General features: G+C 48.0%; 1 protein-coding gene across 1 annotated transcript in view; it reads right to left on the reverse strand.

The window, feature by feature from the left end:
• Positions 1–16,638, reverse strand: part of LOC149434661 (WD repeat-containing protein 97-like) — a gene marked incomplete at its 3' end in the record, with an annotated part of 91,198 nt that extends 74,560 nt beyond the window's left edge. The window contains exons 1-2 of the mRNA XM_089663544.1: positions 16,509–16,638; positions 3,834–3,907 (exon numbers count right to left, since the gene is read on the reverse strand). Coding sequence (XP_089519670.1) covers positions 3,834–3,907; positions 16,509–16,638 — 204 coding nt within the window. The remainder of the gene's footprint in view (positions 1–3,833; positions 3,908–16,508) is intronic.
• Between the last annotated feature and the right edge of the window lie 5,698 nt (positions 16,639–22,336).

The raw sequence follows: 22,336 nt of genomic DNA on the forward strand, positions 1-22,336 counted from the left end.
ACCTTACTCCTAGAGGACAGGTGACCGAACACCCCATACCTTACTCCTAGAGGACAGGAGACCGAACACCTCATACCTTACTCCTAGAGGACAGGTGACTGTACACCTCATACCTTACTCCTAGAGGACAGGTGACCGTACACCTCATACCTTACTCCTAGAGGACAGGTGACCGTACACCTCATACCTTACTCCTAGAGGACAGGTGACCGTACACCCCATACCTTACTCCTAGAGGACAGGACACTGAACACCCCATACCTTACTCCTAGAGGACAGGTGACTGAACACCCCATACCTTACTCCTAGAGGACAGGAGACCGAACACCTCATACCTTACTCCTAGAGGACAGGAGACCGAACACCTCATACCTTACTCCTAGAGGACAGGTGACTGTACACCCCATACCTTACTCCTAGAGGACAGGTGACTGAACACCTCATACCTTACTCCTAGAGGACAGGTGACCGAACACCTCATACCTTACTCCTAGAGGACAGGTGACCGTACACCCCATACCTTACTCCTAGAGGACAGGTGACTGTACACCTCATACCTTACTCCTAGAGGACAGGACACTGAACACCCCATACCTTACTCCTAGAGGACAGGTGACTGAACACCTCATACCTTACTCCTAGAGGACAGGTGACTGAACACCTCATACCTTACTCCTAGAGGACAGGTGACTGAACACCTCACACCTTACTCCTAGAGGACAGGTGACTGTACACCTCATACCTTACTCCTAGAGGACAGGTGACTGTACACCCCATACCTTACTCCTAGAGGACAGGACACTGAACACCCCATACCTTACTCCTAGAGGACAGGTGACTGAACACCCCATACCTTACTCCTAGAGGACAGGAGACCGAACACCTCATACCTTACTCCTAGAGGACAGGAGACCGAACACCTCATACCTTACTCCTAGAGGACAGGTGACTGTACACCCCATACCTTACTCCTAGAGGACAGGAGACTGTACACCTCATACCTTACTCCTAGAGGACAGGTGACTGTACACCTCATACCTTACTCCTAGAGGACAGGTGACTGTACACCTCATACCTTACTCCTAGAGGACAGGTGACCGAACACCTCATACCTTACTCCTAGAGGACAGGTGACTGTACACCTCATACCTTATTCCTAGAGGACAGGTGACTGTACACCTCATACCTTACTCCTAGAGGACAGGTGACTGTACACCTCATACCTTACTCCTAGAGGACAGGTGACTGTACACCTCATACCTTACTCCTAGAGGACAGGTGACCGAACACCTCATACCTTACTCCTAGAGGACAGGTGACTGTACACCTCATACCTTACTCCTAGAGGACAGGTGACTGTACACCTCATACCTTACTCCTAGAGGACAGGTGACTGTACACCTCATACCTTACTCCTAGAGGACAGGTGACTGTACACCTCATACCTTACTCCTAGAGGACAGGTGACCGAACACCTCATACCTTACTCCTAGAGGACAGGTGACTGTACACCTCATACCTTACTCCTAGAGGACAGGAGACCGAACACCTCATACCTTACTCCTAGAGGACAGGTGACTGTACACCTCATACCTTACTCCTAGAGGACAGGTGACTGTACACCTCATACCTTACTCCTAGAGGACAGGAGACCGAACACCCCATACCTTACTCCTAGAGGACAGGTGACCGTACACCTCATACCTTACTCCTAGAGGAAAGGTGACCGTACACCTCATACCTTACTCCTAGAGGACAGGAGACTGTACACCTCATACCTTACTCCTAGAGGACAGGAGACTGTACACCTCATACCTTACTCCTAGAGGACAGGAGACTGTACACCTCATACCTTACTCCTAGAGGACAGGTGACTGTACACCTCATACCTTACTCCTAGAGGACAGGAGACTGTACACCTCATACCTTACTCCTAGAGGACAGGAGACTGAACACCCCATACCTTACTCCTAGAGGACAGGAGACTGTACACCTCATACCTTACTCCTAGAGGACAGGTGACTGTACACCTCATACCTTACTCCTAGAGGACAGGTGACCGAACACCTCATACCTTACTCCTAGAGGACAGGTGACCGTACACCTCATACCTTATTCCTAGAGGACAGGTGACTGTACACCTCATACCTTACTCCTAGAGGACAGGTGACTGTACACCTCATACCTTACTCCTAGAGGACAGGTGACTGTACACCTCATACCTTACTCCTAGAGGACAGGTGACCGAACACCTCATACCTTACTCCTAGAGGACAGGTGACTGTACACCTCATACCTTACTCCTAGAGGACAGGTGACTGTACACCTCATACCTTACTCCTAGAGGACAGGTGACTGTACACCTCATACCTTACTCCTAGAGGACAGGTGACTGTACACCTCATACCTTACTCCTAGAGGACAGGTGACCGAACACCTCATACCTTACTCCTAGAGGACAGGTGACTGTACACCTCATACCTTACTCCTAGAGGACAGGAGACCGAACACCTCATACCTTACTCCTAGAGGACAGGTGACTGTACACCTCATACCTTACTCCTAGAGGACAGGTGACCGAACACCTCATACCTTACTCCTAGAGGACAGGTGACCGAACACCTCATACCTTACTCCTAGAGGACAGGTGACCGAACACCTCATACCTTACTCCTAGAGGACAGGTGACTGTACACCTCATACCTTACTCCTAGAGGACAGGTGACTGTACACCTCATACCTTACTCCTAGAGGACAGGTGACTGTACACCTCATACCTTACTCCTAGAGGACAGGTGACTGTACACCTCATACCTTACTCCTAGAGGACAGGTGACCGAACACCTCATACCTTACTCCTAGAGGACAGGTGACTGTACACCTCATACCTTACTCCTAGAGGACAGGAGACCGAACACCTCATACCTTACTCCTAGAGGACAGGTGACTGTACACCTCATACCTTACTCCTAGAGGACAGGTGACCGAACACCTCATACCTTACTCCTAGAGGACAGGTGACCAAACACCCCATACCTTACTCCTAGAGGACAGGTGACTGTACACCTCATACCTTACTCCTAGAGGACAGGTGACTGTACACCTCATACCTTACTCCTAGAGGACAGGTGACTGTACACCTCATACCTTACTCCTAGAGGACAGGAGACCGAACACCCCATACCTTACTCCTAGAGGACAGGTGACCGTACACCTCATACCTTACTCCTAGAGGAAAGGTGACCGTACACCTCATACCTTACTCCTAGAGGACAGGAGACTGTACACCTCATACCTTACTCCTAGAGGACAGGAGACTGTACACCTCATACCTTACTCCTAGAGGACAGGAGACTGTACACCTCATACCTTACTCCTAGAGGACAGGTGACTGTACACCTCATACCTTACTCCTAGAGGACAGGAGACTGTACACCTCATACCTTACTCCTAGAGGACAGGAGACTGAACACCCCATACCTTACTCCTAGAGGACAGGAGACTGTACACCTCATACCTTACTCCTAGAGGACAGGTGACCGTACACCTCATACCTTACTCCTAGAGGACAGGACACTGAACACCCCATACCTTACTCCTAGAGGACAGGAGACCGAACACCTCATACCTTACTCCTAGAGGACAGGTGACCGAACACCTCATACCTTACTCCTAGAGGACAGGTGACTGAACACCTCATGAAGTACTACAGGTAAAATTGTTACCAAAGTATGAAATGCTGAACAGTGGAAATATTAAACTCTAACTTGTTATCATCATGCCAGAATTACAGAGGATTCATATGCTTTACAGGATCAGTTATTGGGGGTTACCCTGATAACAACTCTTCTGTAATCCTCCCGCAGAACTCTCCACAAACGATGGGCTTTACTCCGGAATCTCTCATCTGCAAAAGAGAAATTTGATATATCAAAGTACATTTGTATAGCATAGAGTACTATTTATCCATAAGTGAGATGAAATTTCACAGTGAAGAGATTCATTTATGATTTAGCACACAGATAGCTGTGGTGGATTATAGGACCCCCCCCCCCCCCCCAAGGATTCACAATGGCCGCTCCAACAACAGAATGTGATCTGGTATAGAGAACCTGGGTCTGTGACGGAGAACAAAGATGATGATCACATAAGTGTCTGTGTGATAGTCCATGTCAAGAGTCTGACCCCCTCTTCTCTCTACACTTCCCCCTCTTATGTCCCCAAGGAGTCATTTGGAATATTTACCCACATCTGATTAGAAGACATTTCTATTGCTTACCCTAATATTTATTTAGGTGGTGATCATGCCTGGCCACCAGATGGCACTCCAGGACCAGAAATTCTTATTTTGGGTCTCTGGAAATACATTTGGATTTACTCCTGAGGGTCATTGAACCTTCTCTGGAACAGAATATTCTTCTCCAGGAGTTAATTCCGGATATAATCCCCTCATTATAGTATGGATGAGGTCCCTGGTGTAAATATTATTACTTGTGGTCTTATATCTCTAATGTTCTCTCATATTAATCATGGAATATTTACAAATGATTCGTAACTGATCAACATATCAATTTTGAGGTAATAATTACTGACCCTCAAAGGACATCTGGATACGTATTATATCATCATTTTCCCTCTCATCCCTGAATCGGTCATTTCATGAAGTCATAATAGCTTCCCAGTTCTGGTGTTACAGGAATACATATTTATATGGAATGAGTCTCATCACAATTACAGTCCTTTATATGGAATGAGTCTCATCACCATTCAGTCCTTTATATGGAATGAGTCTCATCACAATTACAGTCCTTTATATGGAATGAGTCTCATCACCATTCAGTCCTTTATATGGAATGAGTCCCATCACCATTCAGTCCTTTATATGGAATGAGTCTCATCACCATTCAGTCCTTTATATGGAATGATTCTCATCACCATTCAGTCCTTTATATGGAATGAGTCTCATCACCATTCAGTCCTTTATATGGAATGAGTCTCATCACCATTCAGTCCTTTATATGGAATGAGTCTCATCACCATTCAGTCCTTTATACGGAATGAGTCTCATCACCATTCAGTCCTTTATATGGAATGAGTCTCATCACCATTCAGTCCTTTATACGGAATGATTCACTAGATGAGTCAGTAAGGAAGTGTTTGAACACAATTTTTCACGATTCCAGTGGGGTCCCGGAGGTCTCTGCTGTTTTTTTCTGAAATCGTTCAATCAGATTGATGGCATACAATCTGTTCACCCTAATTGGACCTCTCTGAATATTTCCATTTGCAAAGAAGTTACAGAGAAGTGTAATAATTAGTGGGACATAAACTCAGTTTGTTCTACAGACTAAGACAATGGAAGAGCAGCTGAAATTATTAAGAGCATAAAAAACGTTTTGTTTCTTGATGGGCAGAGATATGGAGATGCATAGAATTTGGGGTTCCCGAGTTATTAAACTTGTTGGTGTGTCTGCTAATGCCGGCCAAAAGGTTTGTAATTATCTCTCCCTGAACAATGTTAGGGTTGGGGGTTATACTCCAATATGTTAGGGGGTTATACTCCAATATGTTAGGGGGTTATACTCCAATATGTTAGGGGGTTATACTCCAATATGTTAGGGGGTTATACTCCAATATGTTAGGGTTAGGGGGTTATACTCCAATATGTTAGGGGGTTATACTCCAATATGTTAGGGTTAGGGGTTATACTCCAATATGTTAGGGGGTTATACTCCAATATGTTAGGGTTAGGGGTTATACTCCAATATGTTAGGGTTAGGGGGTTATACTCCAATATGTTAGGGTTAGGGGGTTATACTCCAATATGTTAGGGTTAGGGGTTATACTCCAATATGTTAGGGTTAGGGGTTATACCCCAATATGTTAGGGTTAGGGGGTTATACTCCAATATGTTAGGGTTAGGGGGTTATACTCCAATATGTTAGGGTTAGGGGTTATACTCCAATATGTTAGGGTTAGGGGTTATACTCCAATATGTTAGGGTTAGGGGGTTATACTCCAATATGTTAGGGTTAGGGGTTATACCCCAATATGTTAGGGTTAGGGGTTATACTCCAATATGTTAGGGTTAGGGGGTTATACTCCAATATGTTAGGGTTAGGGGTTATACTCCAATATGTTAGGGTTAGGGGTTATACCCCAATATGTTAGGGTTAGGGGGTTATACTCCAATATGTTAGGGTTAGGGGGTTATACTCCAATATGTTAGGGGGTTATACCCCAATATGTTAGGGTTGGGGGTTATACTCCAATATGTTAGGGTTAGGGGGTTATACTCCAATATGTTAGGGTTAGGGGGTTATACTCCAATATGTTAGGGGGTTATACTCCAATATGTTAGGGTTGGGGGTTATACTCCAATATGTTAGGGTTAGGGGGTTATACTCCAATATGTTAGGGTTAGGGGGTTATACTCCAATATGTTAGGGTTAGGGGGTTATACCCCAATATGTTAGGGTTAGGGGGTTATACTCCAATATGTTAGGGTTAGGGGGTTATACTCCAATATGTTAGGGGGTTATACTCCAATATGTTAGGGTTAGGGGGTTATACTCCAATATGTTAGGGGGTTATACTCCAATATGTTAGGGTTAGGGGGTTATACTCCAATATGTTAGGGTTAGGGGGTTATACTCCAATATGTTAGGGTTAGGGGTTATACTCCAATATGTTAGGGTTAGGGGTTATACCCCAATATGTTAGGGGGTTATACTCCAATATGTTAGGGGGTTATACTCCAATATGTTAGGGGGTTATACTCCAATATGTTAGGGTTAGGGTTATACCCCAATATGTTAGGGTTAGGGGTTATACTCCAATATGTTAGGGGGTTATACTCCAATATGTTAGGGGGTTATACTCCAATATGTTAGGGGGTTATACTCCAATATGTTAGGGGGTTATACTCCAATATGTTAGGGTTGGGGGTTATACTCCAATATGTTAGGGTTAGGGGGTTATACTCCAATATGTTAGGGGGTTATACTCCAATATGTTAGGGTTAGGGGGTTATACTCCAATATGTTAGGGGGTTATACTCCAATATGTTAGGGTTAGGGGGTTATACTCCAATATGTTAGGGTTAGGGGGTTATACTCCAATATGTTAGGGTTAGGGGTTATACTCCAATATGTTAGGGTTAGGGGTTATACCCCAATATGTTAGGGGGTTATACTCCAATATGTTAGGGGGTTATACTCCAATATGTTAGGGGGTTATACTCCAATATGTTAGGGTTAGGGTTATACCCCAATATGTTAGGGTTAGGGGTTATACTCCAATATGTTAGGGGGTTATACTCCAATATGTTAGGGGGTTATACTCCAATATGTTAGGGGGTTATACTCCAATATGTTAGGGTTGGGGGTTATACTCCAATATGTTAGGGTTAGGGGGTTATACTCCAATATGTTAGGGTTAGGGGGTTATACTCCAATATGTTAGGGTTAGGGGGTTATACTCCAATATGTTAGGGTTAGGGGGTTATACTCCAATATGTTAGGGTTAGGGGTTATACTCCAATATGTTAGGGTTAGGGGGTTATACTCCAATCTGTTAGGGTTGGGGGTTATACTCCAATATGTTAGGGGGTTATACTCCAATATGTTAGGGTTGGGGGTTATACTCCAATATGTTAGGGGGTTATACTCCAATATGTTAGGGGTGGGGGTTATACTCCAATATGTTAGGGGTGGGGGTTATACTCCAATATGTTAGGGTTAGGGGGTTATACTCCAATATGTTAGGGGTGGGGGTTATACTCCAATATGTTAGGGGTGGGGGTTATACTCCAATATGTTAGGGTTAGGGGGTTATACTCCAATATGTTAGGGTTAGGGGTTATACTCCAATATGTTAGGGTTAGGGGGTTATACTCCAATATGTTAGGGTTAGGGGGTTATACTCCAATATGTTAGGGTTAGGGGGTTATACTCCAATATGTTAGGGTTAGGGGGTTATACTCCAATATGTTAGGGTTAGGGGTTATACTCCAATATGTTAGGGTTAGGGGGTTATACTCCAATATGTTAGGGTTAGGGGGTTATACTCCAATATGTTAGGGTTAGGAGGTTATACTCCAATATGTTAGGGGGTTATACTCCAATATGTTAGGGTTAGGGGGTTATACTCCAATATGTTAGGGTTAGGGGGTTATACTCCAATATGTTAGGGGGTTATACTCCAATATGTTAGGGTTAGGGGGTTATACTCCAATATGTTAGGGGGTTATACTCCAATATGTTAGGGTTAGGGGGTTATACTCCAATATGTTAGGGTTAGGGGGTTATACTCCAATATGTTAGGGGGTTATACTCCAATATGTTAGGGTTAGGGGGTTATACTCCAATATGTTAGGGGGTTATACTCCAATATGTTAGGGTTAGGAGGTTATACTCCAATATGTTAGGGGTGGGGGTTATACTCCAATATGTTAGGGGGTTATACTCCAATATGTTAGGGTTAGGGGGTTATACCCCAATATGTTAGGGTTAGGGGTTATACTCCAATATGTTAGGGTTAGGGGTTATACTCCAATATGTTAGGGTTAGGGGTTATACCCCAATATGTTAGGGGGTTATACTCCAATATGTTAGGGGGTTATACTCCAATATGTTAGGGGGTTATACTCCAATATGTTAGGGTTAGGGGTTATACACCAATATGTTAGGGTTAGGGGTTATACTCAAATATGTTAGGGTTAGGGGGTTATACTCCAATATGTTAGGGTTAGGGGGTTATACCCCAATATGTTAGGGTTAGGGGTTATACTCCAATATGTTAGGGTTAGGGGGTTATACCCCAATATGTTAGGGTTAGGGGGTTATACTCCAATATGTTAGGGTTAGGGGGTTATACCCCAATATGTTAGGGTTAGTGGTTATACCCCAATATGTTAGGGTTAGGGGGTTATACTCCAATATGTTAGGGTTAGGGGGTTATACTCCAATATGTTAGGGTTGGGGGGTTATACTCCAATATGTTAGGGTTGGGGGTTATACTCCAATATGTTAGGGTTAGGGGGTTATACTCCAATATGTTAGGGTTAGGGGGTTATACCCCAATATGTTAGGGTTAGGGGTTATACTCCAATATGTTAGGGTTAGGGGTTATACCCCAATATGTTAGGGTTAGGGGTTATACTCCAATATGTTAGGGTTAGGGGTTATACTCCAATATGTTAGGGGGTTATACTCCAATATGTTAGGGTTAGGGGGTTATACTCCAATATGTTAGGGTTGGGGGGTTATACTCCAATATGTTAGGGTTAGGGGTTATACTCCAATATGTTAGGGTTAGGGGGTTATACTCCAATATGTTAGGGTTGGGGGGTTATACTCCAATATGTTAGGGTTAGGGGGTTATACCCCAATATGTTAGGGTTAGGGGTTATACTCCAATATGTTAGGGTTGGGGGGTTATACTCCAATATGTTAGGGGGTTATACTCCAATATGTTAGGGTTAGGGGGTTATACCCCAATATGTTAGGGTTAGGGGTTATACTCCAATATGTTAGGGTTGGGGGGTTATACTCCAATATGTTAGGGGGTTATACTCCAATATGTTAGGGTTAGGGGGTTATACTCCAATATGTTAGGGTTAGGGGGTTATACTCCAATATGTTAGGGTTAGGGGTTATACCCCAATATGTTAGGGGGTTATACTCCAATATGTTAGGGGGTTATACTCCAATATGTTAGGGGGTTATACTCCAATATGTTAGGGGGTTATACTCCAATATGTTAGGGTTAGGAGGTTATACTCCAATATGTTAGGGGTGGGGGTTATACTCCAATATGTTAGGGTTAGGGGGTTATACCCCAATATGTTAGGGTTAGGGGGTTATACCCCAATATGTTAGGGTTAGGGGTTATACTCCAATATGTTAGGGTTAGGGGGTTATACCCCAATATGTTAGGGTTAGGGGGTTATACCCCAATATGTTAGGGTTAGGGGTTATACTCCAATATGTTAGGGTTAGGGGTTATACCCCAATATGTTAGGGGGTTATACTCCAATATGTTAGGGGGTTATACTCCAATATGTTAGGGTTAGGGGTTATACTCCAATATGTTAGGGTTAGGGGTTATACCCCAATATGTTAGGGTTAGGGGGTTATACTCCAATATGTTAGGGTTAGGGGGTTATACCCCAATATGTTAGGGTTAGGGGTTATACCCCAATATGTTAGGGTTAGGGGGTTATACTCCAATATGTTAGGGTTGGGGGGTTATACTCCAATATGTTAGGGTTAGGGGTTATACTCCAATATGTTAGGGTTAGGGGGTTATACTCCAATATGTTAGGGTTAGGGGGTTATACTCCAATATGTTAGGGTTAGGGGGTTATACTCCAATATGTTAGGGTTGGGGGTTATACTCCAATATGTTAGGGTTAGGGGGTTATACTCCAATATGTTAGGGTTGGGGGTTATACTCCAATATGTTAGGGTTAGGGGGTTATACTCCAATATGTTAGGGTTAGGGGGTTATACCCCAATATGTTAGGGTTAGGGGGTTATACTCCAATATGTTAGGGTTAGGGGGTTATACTCCAATATGTTAGGGTTAGGGGGTTATACTCCAATATGTTAGGGTTAGGGGGTTATACTCCAATATGTTAGGGTTAGGGGGTTATACTCCAATATGTTAGGGTTAGGGGTTATACTCCAATATGTTAGGGGGTTATACTCCAATATGTTAGGGGGTTATACTCCAATATGTTAGGGGGTTATACTCCAATATGTTAGGGGGTTATACTCCAATATGTTAGGGTTGGGGGTTATACTCCAATATGTTAGGGTTAGGGGGTTATACTCCAATATGTTAGGGTTAGGGGGTTATACTCCAATATGTTAGGGTTAGGGGGTTATACTCCAATATGTTAGGGTTAGGGGGTTATACTCCAATATGTTAGGGTTAGGGGTTATACTCCAATATGTTAGGGTTAGGGGGTTATACTCCAATCTGTTAGGGTTGGGGGTTATACTCCAATATGTTAGGGGGTTATACTCCAATATGTTAGGGTTGGGGGTTATACTCCAATATGTTAGGGGGTTATACTCCAATATGTTAGGGGTGGGGGTTATACTCCAATATGTTAGGGGTGGGGGTTATACTCCAATATGTTAGGGTTAGGGGGTTATACTCCAATATGTTAGGGGTGGGGGTTATACTCCAATATGTTAGGGGTGGGGGTTATACTCCAATATGTTAGGGTTAGGGGGTTATACTCCAATATGTTAGGGTTAGGGGTTATACTCCAATATGTTAGGGTTAGGGGGTTATACTCCAATATGTTAGGGTTAGGGGGTTATACTCCAATATGTTAGGGTTAGGGGGTTATACTCCAATATGTTAGGGTTAGGGGGTTATACTCCAATATGTTAGGGTTAGGGGTTATACTCCAATATGTTAGGGTTAGGGGGTTATACTCCAATATGTTAGGGTTAGGGGGTTATACTCCAATATGTTAGGGTTAGGAGGTTATACTCCAATATGTTAGGGGGTTATACTCCAATATGTTAGGGTTAGGGGGTTATACTCCAATATGTTAGGGTTAGGGGGTTATACTCCAATATGTTAGGGGGTTATACTCCAATATGTTAGGGTTAGGGGGTTATACTCCAATATGTTAGGGGGTTATACTCCAATATGTTAGGGTTAGGGGGTTATACTCCAATATGTTAGGGTTAGGGGGTTATACTCCAATATGTTAGGGGGTTATACTCCAATATGTTAGGGTTAGGGGGTTATACTCCAATATGTTAGGGGGTTATACTCCAATATGTTAGGGTTAGGAGGTTATACTCCAATATGTTAGGGGTGGGGGTTATACTCCAATATGTTAGGGGGTTATACTCCAATATGTTAGGGTTAGGGGGTTATACCCCAATATGTTAGGGTTAGGGGTTATACTCCAATATGTTAGGGTTAGGGGTTATACTCCAATATGTTAGGGTTAGGGGTTATACCCCAATATGTTAGGGGGTTATACTCCAATATGTTAGGGGGTTATACTCCAATATGTTAGGGGGTTATACTCCAATATGTTAGGGTTAGGGGTTATACTCAAATATGTTAGGGTTAGGGGGTTATACTCCAATATGTTAGGGTTAGGGGGTTATACCCCAATATGTTAGGGTTAGGGGGTTATACCCCAATATGTTAGGGTTAGGGGTTATACTCCAATATGTTAGGGTTAGGGGGTTATACCCCAATATGTTAGGGTTAGGGGGTTATACTCCAATATGTTAGGGTTAGGGGGTTATACCCCAATATGTTAGGGTTAGTGGTTATACCCCAATATGTTAGGGTTAGGGGGTTATACTCCAATATGTTAGGGTTAGGGGGTTATACTCCAATATGTTAGGGTTGGGGGGTTATACTCCAATATGTTAGGGTTGGGGGTTATACTCCAATATGTTAGGGTTAGGGGGTTATACTCCAATATGTTAGGGTTAGGGGGTTATACCCCAATATGTTAGGGTTAGGGGTTATACTCCAATATGTTAGGGTTAGGGGTTATACCCCAATATGTTAGGGTTAGGGGTTATACTCCAATATGTTAGGGTTAGGGGTTATACTCCAATATGTTAGGGGGTTATACTCCAATATGTTAGGGTTAGGGGGTTATACTCCAATATGTTAGGGTTGGGGGGTTATACTCCAATATGTTAGGGTTAGGGGTTATACTCCAATATGTTAGGGTTAGGGGGTTATACTCCAATATGTTAGGGTTGGGGGGTTATACTCCAATATGTTAGGGTTAGGGGGTTATACCCCAATATGTTAGGGTTAGGGGTTATACTCCAATATGTTAGGGTTGGGGGGTTATACTCCAATATGTTAGGGGGTTATACTCCAATATGTTAGGGTTAGGGGGTTATACCCCAATATGTTAGGGTTAGGGGTTATACTCCAATATGTTAGGGTTGGGGGGTTATACTCCAATATGTTAGGGGGTTATACTCCAATATGTTAGGGTTAGGGGGTTATACTCCAATATGTTAGGGTTAGGGGGTTATACTCCAATATGTTAGGGTTAGGGGTTATACCCCAATATGTTAGGGGGTTATACTCCAATATGTTAGGGGGTTATACTCCAATATGTTAGGGGGTTATACTCCAATATGTTAGGGGGTTATACTCCAATATGTTAGGGTTAGGAGGTTATACTCCAATATGTTAGGGGTGGGGGTTATACTCCAATATGTTAGGGTTAGGGGGTTATACCCCAATATGTTAGGGTTAGGGGGTTATACCCCAATATGTTAGGGTTAGGGGTTATACTCCAATATGTTAGGGTTAGGGGGTTATACCCCAATATGTTAGGGTTAGGGGGTTATACCCCAATATGTTAGGGTTAGGGGTTATACTCCAATATGTTAGGGTTAGGGGTTATACCCCAATATGTTAGGGGGTTATACTCCAATATGTTAGGGGGTTATACTCCAATATGTTAGGGGGTTATACTCCAATATGTTAGGGTTAGGGGTTATACTCCAATATGTTAGGGTTAGGGGTTATACCCCAATATGTTAGGGTTAGGGGGTTATACTCCAATATGTTAGGGTTAGGGGGTTATACCCCAATATGTTAGGGTTAGGGGTTATACCCCAATATGTTAGGGTTAGGGGGTTATACTCCAATATGTTAGGGGTGGGGGTTATACTCCAATATGTTAGGGTTGGGGGGTTATACTCCAATATGTTAGGGTTAGGGGTTATACTCCAATATGTTAGGGTTAGGGGGTTATACTCCAATATGTTAGGGTTAGGGGGTTATACTCCAATATGTTAGGGTTGGGGGTTATACTCCAATATGTTAGGGTTAGGGGGTTATACTCCAATATGTTAGGGTTAGGGGGTTATACTCCAATATGTTAGGGTTAGGGGGTTATACCCCAATATGTTAGGGTTAGGGGGTTATACTCCAATATGTTAGGGTTAGGGGGTTATACTCCAATATGTTAGGGTTAGGGGGTTATACTCCAATATGTTAGGGTTGGGGGGTTATACTCCAATATGTTAGGGTTAGGGGGTTATACCCCAATATGTTAGGGTTGGGGGTTATACTCCAATATGTTAGGGTTAGGGGGTTATACTCCAATATGTTAGGGTTAGGGGGTTATACCCCAATATGTTAGGGTTAGGGGGTTATACTCCAATATGTTAGGGTTAGGGGGTTATACTCCAATATGTTAGGGTTAGGGGGTTATACTCCAATATGTTAGGGTTAGGGGGTTGTACCCCAATATGTTAGGGTTAGGGGTTATACTCCAATATGTTAGGGGTGGGGGTTATACTCCAATATGTTAGGGTTAGGGGGTTGTACCCCAATATGTTAGGGTTAGGGGGTTATACCCCAGTAAGGGTTGCTTGTTTGTCTGGAGTGCAGATAAGCTTCTCATTCATGTCATTTCCTTTGTCAGCCATTTCCTCCCCCCCACCACTTCCATGTTCCCAATATATGGCAATATACGGTATATAGATGGTGGGAAGCCCAATATACAGTATATAGATGGCGGGAAGCCCAATATACGGTATATAGACGGTGGGAAGCCCAATATACAGTATATAGACGGTGGGAAGCCCAATATACGGTATATAGACGGTGGGAAGCCCAATATACAGTATATAGATGGTGGGAAGCCCAATATACAGTATATAGACGGGGGGAAGCCCAATATACAGTATATAGATGGTGGGAAGCCCAATATACAGTATATAGATGGTGGGAAGCCCAATATACAGTATATAGATGGTGGGAAGCCCAATATACAGTATATAGATGGTGGGAAGCCCAATATACAGTATATAGATGGTGGGAAGCCCAATACACAGTATATAGATGGTGGGAAGCCCAATATACAGTATATAGATGGTGGGAAGCCCAATACACAGTATATAGATGGTGGGAAGCCCAATATACAGTATATAGACGGCGGGAAGCCCAATATACAGTATATAGATGGTGGGAAGCCCAATATACAGTATATAGATGGTGGGAAGCCCAATATACAGTATATAGACGGTGGGAAGCCCAATACACAGTATATAGATGGTGGGAAGCCCAATATACGGTATATAGATGGTGGGAAGCCCAATATACGGTATATAGATGGTGGGAAGCCCAATACACAGTATATAGATGGCGGGAAGCCCAATATACAGTATATAGATGGCGGGAAGCCCAATATACAGTATATAGATGGTGGGAAGCCCAATATACAGTATATAGACGGTGGGAAGCCCAATATACAGTATATAGATGGTGGGAAGCCCAATACACAGTATATAGATGGTGGGAAGCCCAATATACAGTATATAGATGGCGGGAAGCCCAATATACAGTATATAGATGGTGGGAAGCCCAATATACAGTATATAGACGGTGGGAAGCCCAATATACAGTATATAGATGGTGGGAAGCCCAATACACAGTATATAGATGGTGGGAAGCCCAATATACAGTATATAGATGGTGGGAAGCCCAATATACGGTATATAGATGGTGGGAAGCCCAATATACAGTATATAGATGGTGGGAAGCCCAATATACAGTATATAGATGGTGGGAAGCCCAATATACAGTATATAGACGGTGGGAAGCCCAATATACAGTATATAGATGGTGGGAAGCCCAATATACAGTATATAGATGGTGGGAAGCCCAATATACAGTATATAGATGGTGGGAAGCCCAATATACAGTATATAGATGGTGGGAAGCCCAATATACAGTATATAGATGGCGGGAAGCCCAATACACAGTATATAGACGGTGGGAAGCCCAATATACGGTATATAGATGGGGGGAAGCCCAATATACGGTATATAGATGGTGGGAAGCCCAATATACAGTATATAGATGGCGGGAAGCCCAATACACAGTATATAGACGGTGGGAAGCCCAATATACAGTATATAGATGGCGGGAAGCCCAATACACAGTATATAGACGGTGGGAAGCCCAATATACGGTATATAGATGGGGGGAAGCCCAATATACGGTATATAGATGGTGGGAAGCCCAATATACAGTATATAGATGGCGGGAAGCCCAATACACAGTATATAGACGGTGGGAAGCCCATTCTGTGCGGCTCATGAAAAGCCGAGAAAGTTTTGGGTTTCCCACAATTATCCATCATTTCCCAATTCCCATATCCTTCTATGGCCGCCATTTGGGCATTTCATACCAAACATTCCCAATCCCCGGGGGTGAGCGCTGGTGACTGCAATACACATGGACTCTCTATATCAGCTTTGTCTGATAGGGGTGAGGATGACCTGTTCTCAGGTGGGGATGAGGATGAGGATGACCTGTTCTCAGGTGGGGATGAGTAACTGTTCTCAGTTGGGGATGAGCATTACCTGTTCTCAGGTAGGGATGAGGATGACCTGTTCTCAGTTGGGGATGAGGATTACCTGTTCTCAGGTGGGGATGAGGATGAGGATCTGTTTTCAGTTGGGGATGAGGATTACCTGTTCTCAGGTGGGGATGAGGATCATCTTTTCTCAGTTTGGGATGAGGATGACCTGTTCTCAGTTGGGGATCAGGATCTGCTCTCAGTTGGGGATGATGAGGATTCCTAGTTCCTAGGTCGGGATCCATCCTGTGATCACTACAAGAGAGAAGAGGAATCACACATCATATTATATACCTTCCTGTAATCTCTCCATGATAGGCCTATTGGGATTATGGGAAGTAGGGGTCCTGTTACCAATGAGAAGGGGGTCTGGTGACCCGGGAGGGAGGATGAAGGGTTTAGTATCCTGGTGGAGTAGGGGTCCTGTGACCCGGGAGAGAGGATGAAGGGTTTAGTAACCTGGTGGAGTAGGGGTCCTGTGACCAAAGAGAAGGGGGTCTGGTGACCCAGGAGGGAGGATGAAGGGTTTAGTAACCTGGTGGAGTAGGGGTCCTGTGACCCAAGAGAAGGGGGTCTGGTGACCCGGGAGGGAAGATGAAGGGTTTAGTAACCTGGTGGAGTAGGGGTCCTGTGACCAAAGAGAAGGGGGTCTGGTGACCCGGGAGGGAAGATGAAGGGTTTAGTAACCTGGTGGAGTAGGGGTCCTGTGACCCAAGAGAAGGGGGTCCTGTGACCCAGGAGGGAGGATGAAGGGTTTAGTAACCTGGTGGAGTAGGGGTCCTGTGACCAAAGAGAAGGGGGTCTGGTGACCCAGGAGGGAGGATGAAGGGTTTAGTAACCTGGTGGAGTAGGGGTCCTGTGACCCAAGAGAAGGGGGTCTGGTGACCCGGGAGGGAGGATGAAGGGTTTAGTAACCTGGTGGAGTAGGGGTCCTGTGACCAAAGAGAAGGGGGTCTGGTGACCCGGGAGGGAAGATGAAGGGTTTAGTAACCTGGTGGAGTAGGGGTCCTGTGACCCAAGAGAAGGGGGTCCTGTGACCCTGGAGGGAGGATGAAGGGTTTAGTAACCTGGTGGAGTAGGGGTCCTGTGACCAAAGAGAAGGGGGTCTGGTGACCCAGGAGGGAGGATGAAGGGTTTAGTATCCTGGTGGAGTAGGGGTCCTGTGACCCGGGAGGGAGGATGAAGGGTTTAGTAACCTGGTGGAGTAGGGGTCCTGTGACCAAAGAGAAGGGGGTCTGGTGACCCGGGAGGGAAGATGAAGGGTTTAGTAACCTGGTGGAGTAGGGGTCCTGTGACCCAAGAGAAGGGGGTCCTGTGACCCGGGAGGGAGGATGAAGGGTTTAGTAACCTGGTGGAGTAGGGGTCCTGTGACCAAAGAGAAGGGGGTCTGGTGACCCAGGAGGGAGGATGAAGGGTTTAGTAACCTGGTGGAGTAGGGGTCCTGTGACCCAAGAGAAGGGGGTCTGGTGACCCGGGAGGGAGGATGAAGGGTTTAGTAACCTGGTGGAGTAGGGGTCCTGTGACCAAAGAAAAGGGGGTCTGGTGACCCGGGAGGGAAGATGAAGGGTTTAGTAACCTGGTGGAGTAGGGGTCCTGTGACCCAAGAGAAGGGGGTCTGGTGACCCGGAAGGGAGGATGAAGGGTTTAGTAACTTGGTGGAGTAGGGGTCCTGTGACCCAAGAGAAGGGGGTCTGGTGACCCGGAAGGGAGGATGAAGGGTTTAGTAACTTGGTGGAGTAGGGGTCCTGTGACCCAAGAGAAGGGGGTCTGGTGACCCGGAAGGGAGGATGAAGGGTTTAGTAACTTGGTGGAGTAGGGGTCCTGTGACCCAAGAGAAGGGGGTCTGGTGACCCGGGAGGGAGGATGAAGGGTTTAGTAACCTGGTGGAGTAGGGGTCCTGTGACCCACGAGAAGGGGTCTGGTGACCCAGGAGGGAGGATGAAGGGATTAGTAACCTGGTGGAGTAGGGGTCCTGTGACCCACGAGAAGGGGTCTGGTGACCCAGGAGGGAGGATGAAGGGTTTAGTAACCTGGTGGAGTAGGGGTCCTGTGACCAAAGAGAAGGGGGTCTGGTGACCCGGGAGGGAAGATGAAGGGTTTAGTAACCTGGTGGAGTAGGGGTCCTGTGACCCAAGAGAAGGGGGTCTGGTGACCTGGGAGGGAGGATAAAGGGTTTAGTAACCTGGTGGAGTAGGGGTCCTGTGACCCACAAGAAGGGGGTCTGGTGACCCGGGAGGGAGGATGAAGGGTTTAGTAACCTGGTGGAGTAGGGGTCCTGTGACCCAAGAGAAGGGGGTCTGGTGACCCGGGAGGGAGGATGAAGGGTTTAGTAACTTGGTGGAGTAGGGGTCCTGTGACCCAAGAGAAGGGGGTCTGGTGACCCGGGAGGGAGGATGAAGGGTTTAGTAACCTGGTGGAGTAGGGGTCCTGTGACCCAAGAGAAGGGGGTCTGGTGACCTGGGAGGGAGGATGAAGGGTTTAGTAACCTGGTGGAGTAGGGGTCCTGTGACCCACGAGAAGGGGGTCTGGTGACCCGAGAGGGAGGATGAAGGGTTTAGTAACTTGGTGGAGTAGGGGTCCTGTGACCCAAGAGAAGGGGGTCTGGTGACCCGGGAGGGAGGATGAAGGGTTTAGTAACCTGGTGGAGTAGGGGTCCTGTGACCCACAAGAAGGGGTCTGGTGACCTGGGAGGGAGGATGAAGGGTTTAGTAACCTGGTGGAGTAGGGGTCCTGTGACCCACGAGAAGGGGGTCTGGTGACCCGGGAGGGAGGATGAAGGGTTTAGTAACTTGGTGGAGTAGGGGTCCTGTGACCCAAGAGAAGGGGGTCTGGTGACCCGGGAGGGAAGATGAAGGGTTTAGTAACCTGGTGGAGTAGGGGTCCTGTGACCCAAAAGAAGGGGGTCTGGTGACCCGGGAGGGAGGATGAAGGGTTTAGTAACCTGGTGGAGTAGGGGTCCTGTGACCCACAAGAAGGGGTCTGGTGACCTGGGAGGGAGGATGAAGGGTTTAGTAACCTGGTGGAGTAGGGGTCCTGTGACCCACGAGAAGGGGGTCTGGTGACCCGGGAGGGAGGATGAAGGGTTTAGTAACTTGGTGGAGTAGGGGTCCTGTGACCCAAGAGAAGGGGGTCTGGTGACCCGGGAGGGAGGATGAAGGGTTTAGTAACCTGGTGGAGTAGGGGTCCTTTGACCCACAAGAAGGGGTCTGGTGACCTGGGAGGGAGGATGAAGGGTTTAGTAACCTGGTGGAGTAGGGGTCCAGGGGGGTAGCATGGGGGTTGTTGACCCCAGAAGGAGGGGGATGGTGACTCCGGGGGTGGGGGGCAACGGAGACCCCAGGGGAGGGGGATGGTGACCCAGGGGGATGGGGTACAGTGACTCTGGGGGGGAAATGGTGACCCCGGGAGGGTGACCTCAGGGAAGGGGGATAAGGGATGGTGACCCCGGGGGAGAGGGATGGTGACCCTGGGGGGGGGAGGGAGGGATGATGACCCCAGGGGAGGAGATGGGGGATGGTGACCCCAGGGGAGGAGATGGGGGATGGTGACCCCAGGGGAGGGGGGGGATTGTGACCTCGGGGGAGGATATGAGGAATGGTGACCCAGGGTGAGGTGGACAATGACTTGGGGGGGGATGGGGACCCTGGGGGAGGGGGATGGTGACTTTGAGGAGGGGGGATGGGGGGACAGTGACCCCAAGGGGGATGGTGACCCCAGGGGGGGATGGTGACTCTGGGGGGGATGGTGACCCTGGGCAGAAATGGTGACCTCAGGTGAGGAGGATAAGGGATGGTGACCCCAGGGGGGGATGGTGACTCTGGGGGGGATGGTGACCCCAGGTGAGGAGGATAAGGGATGGTGACCCCAGGGGGGGATGGTGACCCCAGGGGAGGAGATGGGGGATGGTGACCCCAGGTGAGGTGGACAATGACTTGGGGGGGGGATGGGGACCCTGGGGGAGGGGGATAGTGACTTTGAGGAGGGGGGATGGGGGGACAGTGACCCCAAGGGGGATGGTGACTCTGGGGGGGATGGTGACCCTGGGCGGAAATGGTGACCCTAGGGGAGGGGGATTAGGGATGGTGACCCCAGGGGAGGAGATGGGGGTTAGTGACCCCAGGGGAGGGGAATGGTGACCCCAGTGGAGGGGGGGAGGATTGTGACACAGGGGGAGGGGAATGGTGACCCCGGGGGAGGGGTGGATGGTGACCCCGGGGGGAGGGCGATGGTGGATGTGACTCCAAGGGAGGGGGGATGGTGACCCCGGGGGAGGGGGATGGTGACTCCAGGGGGGTGGATGGAGGATGGTAACCCTGGGGGAGGGCGATGGTGGATGTGACCCCAGGGGAGGGATGATTGTGACCCCGAGGGAGGGCGATGGTGGATGTGACCCCAAGGCAGGGGTGATTGTGACCTGGGGGGGTGGATGGGGGATGGTGACCCCGAGGGAGGGCGATGGTGGATGTGACCCCAGGGGAGGGGGGATGGGGACCCCGTGGGAGGGGGATGGTGACCACAGGGGCTGGATGGTGATCCCGAGGGGTGGATGGTAACCCCAGGGGGGTGGAAGGGTGATGGTGACCCTGGGGGAGAGGGATGGTGACCATGGGGGGTATATGGTGATGCCGGGGGGTGGATGGGGATGGTGACCCCGGGGTAGGGCGATGGTGGATGTGACTCCAGGGGAGGGGGGATGGTGACCCCGGGGGAGGGGGATGGTGACCATGGGGGGTATATGGTGATGCCGGGGGGTGGATGAGGGATGGTGACCCCGGGGGGTGGATGGGGATGGTGACCCCGGGGTAGGGCGATGGTGGATGTGACTCCAGGGGAGGGGGGATGGTGACCCCGGGGGAGGGGGGATGGTGATTCCAGGGGGGTAGATGGGGGATGGTGACCCCGGGGGAGGGCGATGGTGGATGTGACCCCAGGGGAGGGGGGATTGTGACCCAGGGGGGTGGAGGGGGGATGGTGACCCCGAGGGAGGACGATGGGGGATGTGACCCCAGGGGAGGGGGGATGGTGACCACAGGGGGGTGGATGGGGGATTGTGACCCTGGTCGAGGGGGATGGTCACCCTGGGGGAGGGGGATGGTGACCATGGGGGGTATATGGTTATGCCGGGGGGTGGATGGGGGATGGTGACCCTGGGGGAGGGGGATGGTGACCCTGGGGGAGGGGGATGGTGACCCTGGGGAGGTGGATGGGGGATGGTGACCCCAGGTGGGTGAATGGGGAATGGTGACTCCAGGGAGGGGGGGTGGAGGGAGGATGGTGTCCCTGGGGGAGGGTGATGGTGGATGTGACCCCAGGTGAGGGGGGATTGTGACCCCGGGAGGTGGATGTTAAGGCCGGGGGGATGATGGGGGATGGTGACCCCGGGGGAGGGGGATGGTGACCCTGGGGAGGGGGATAGTGATGCCGGGGGGATGGTAACTCCGGGGAGGGGGGTGCAGGGGAATGTTGTCCCTGGGGGAGGTGGATGGTGATGCCGGGGGGATGATTGGGAATGGTGACCCCCGGAGGGGGATGGTGACCCCGGAGAGGTGGATGGTGATGCCGGGAGGATGATGGGGGATGGTGACCCCCGGGGGGGATGGTGACCCCGGTGAGGTGGATGGTGATGCCGGGTGGATGATGGGGGATGGTGACCCCCGGGGGGGATGGTGACCCCGCTGAGGTGAAGCTTTCGGTTACCGAGCTCTTAAGGCTGGGAGTTCGCCTTTTAGTTCGGGTTTCCATGGAGATGAAGGACGCTGTGGAGAGGCGGAGCCATGTAAATAAAGAGGAGGGGTCTATGGATGCAATGAAGAGGTTCGTTCCGCCTTTTAGCGATCAAGAAGGGAGTGGGAGGGATTCAAGGGCGGGGCTGTAAGGGAAAAGAGGGCGGGGCATAGGCGGTATTATGTAAATAAAATGGTTATGAATGGGCGGAGCTTGGAA

Source organism: Staurois parvus, unplaced genomic scaffold, assembly GCF_062004578.1.
Source record: "Staurois parvus isolate SC_StPar_1 unplaced genomic scaffold, SC_StPar_1.0 ptg001717l, whole genome shotgun sequence".
Lineage (NCBI taxonomy): Eukaryota > Metazoa > Chordata > Amphibia > Anura > Ranidae > Staurois > Staurois parvus.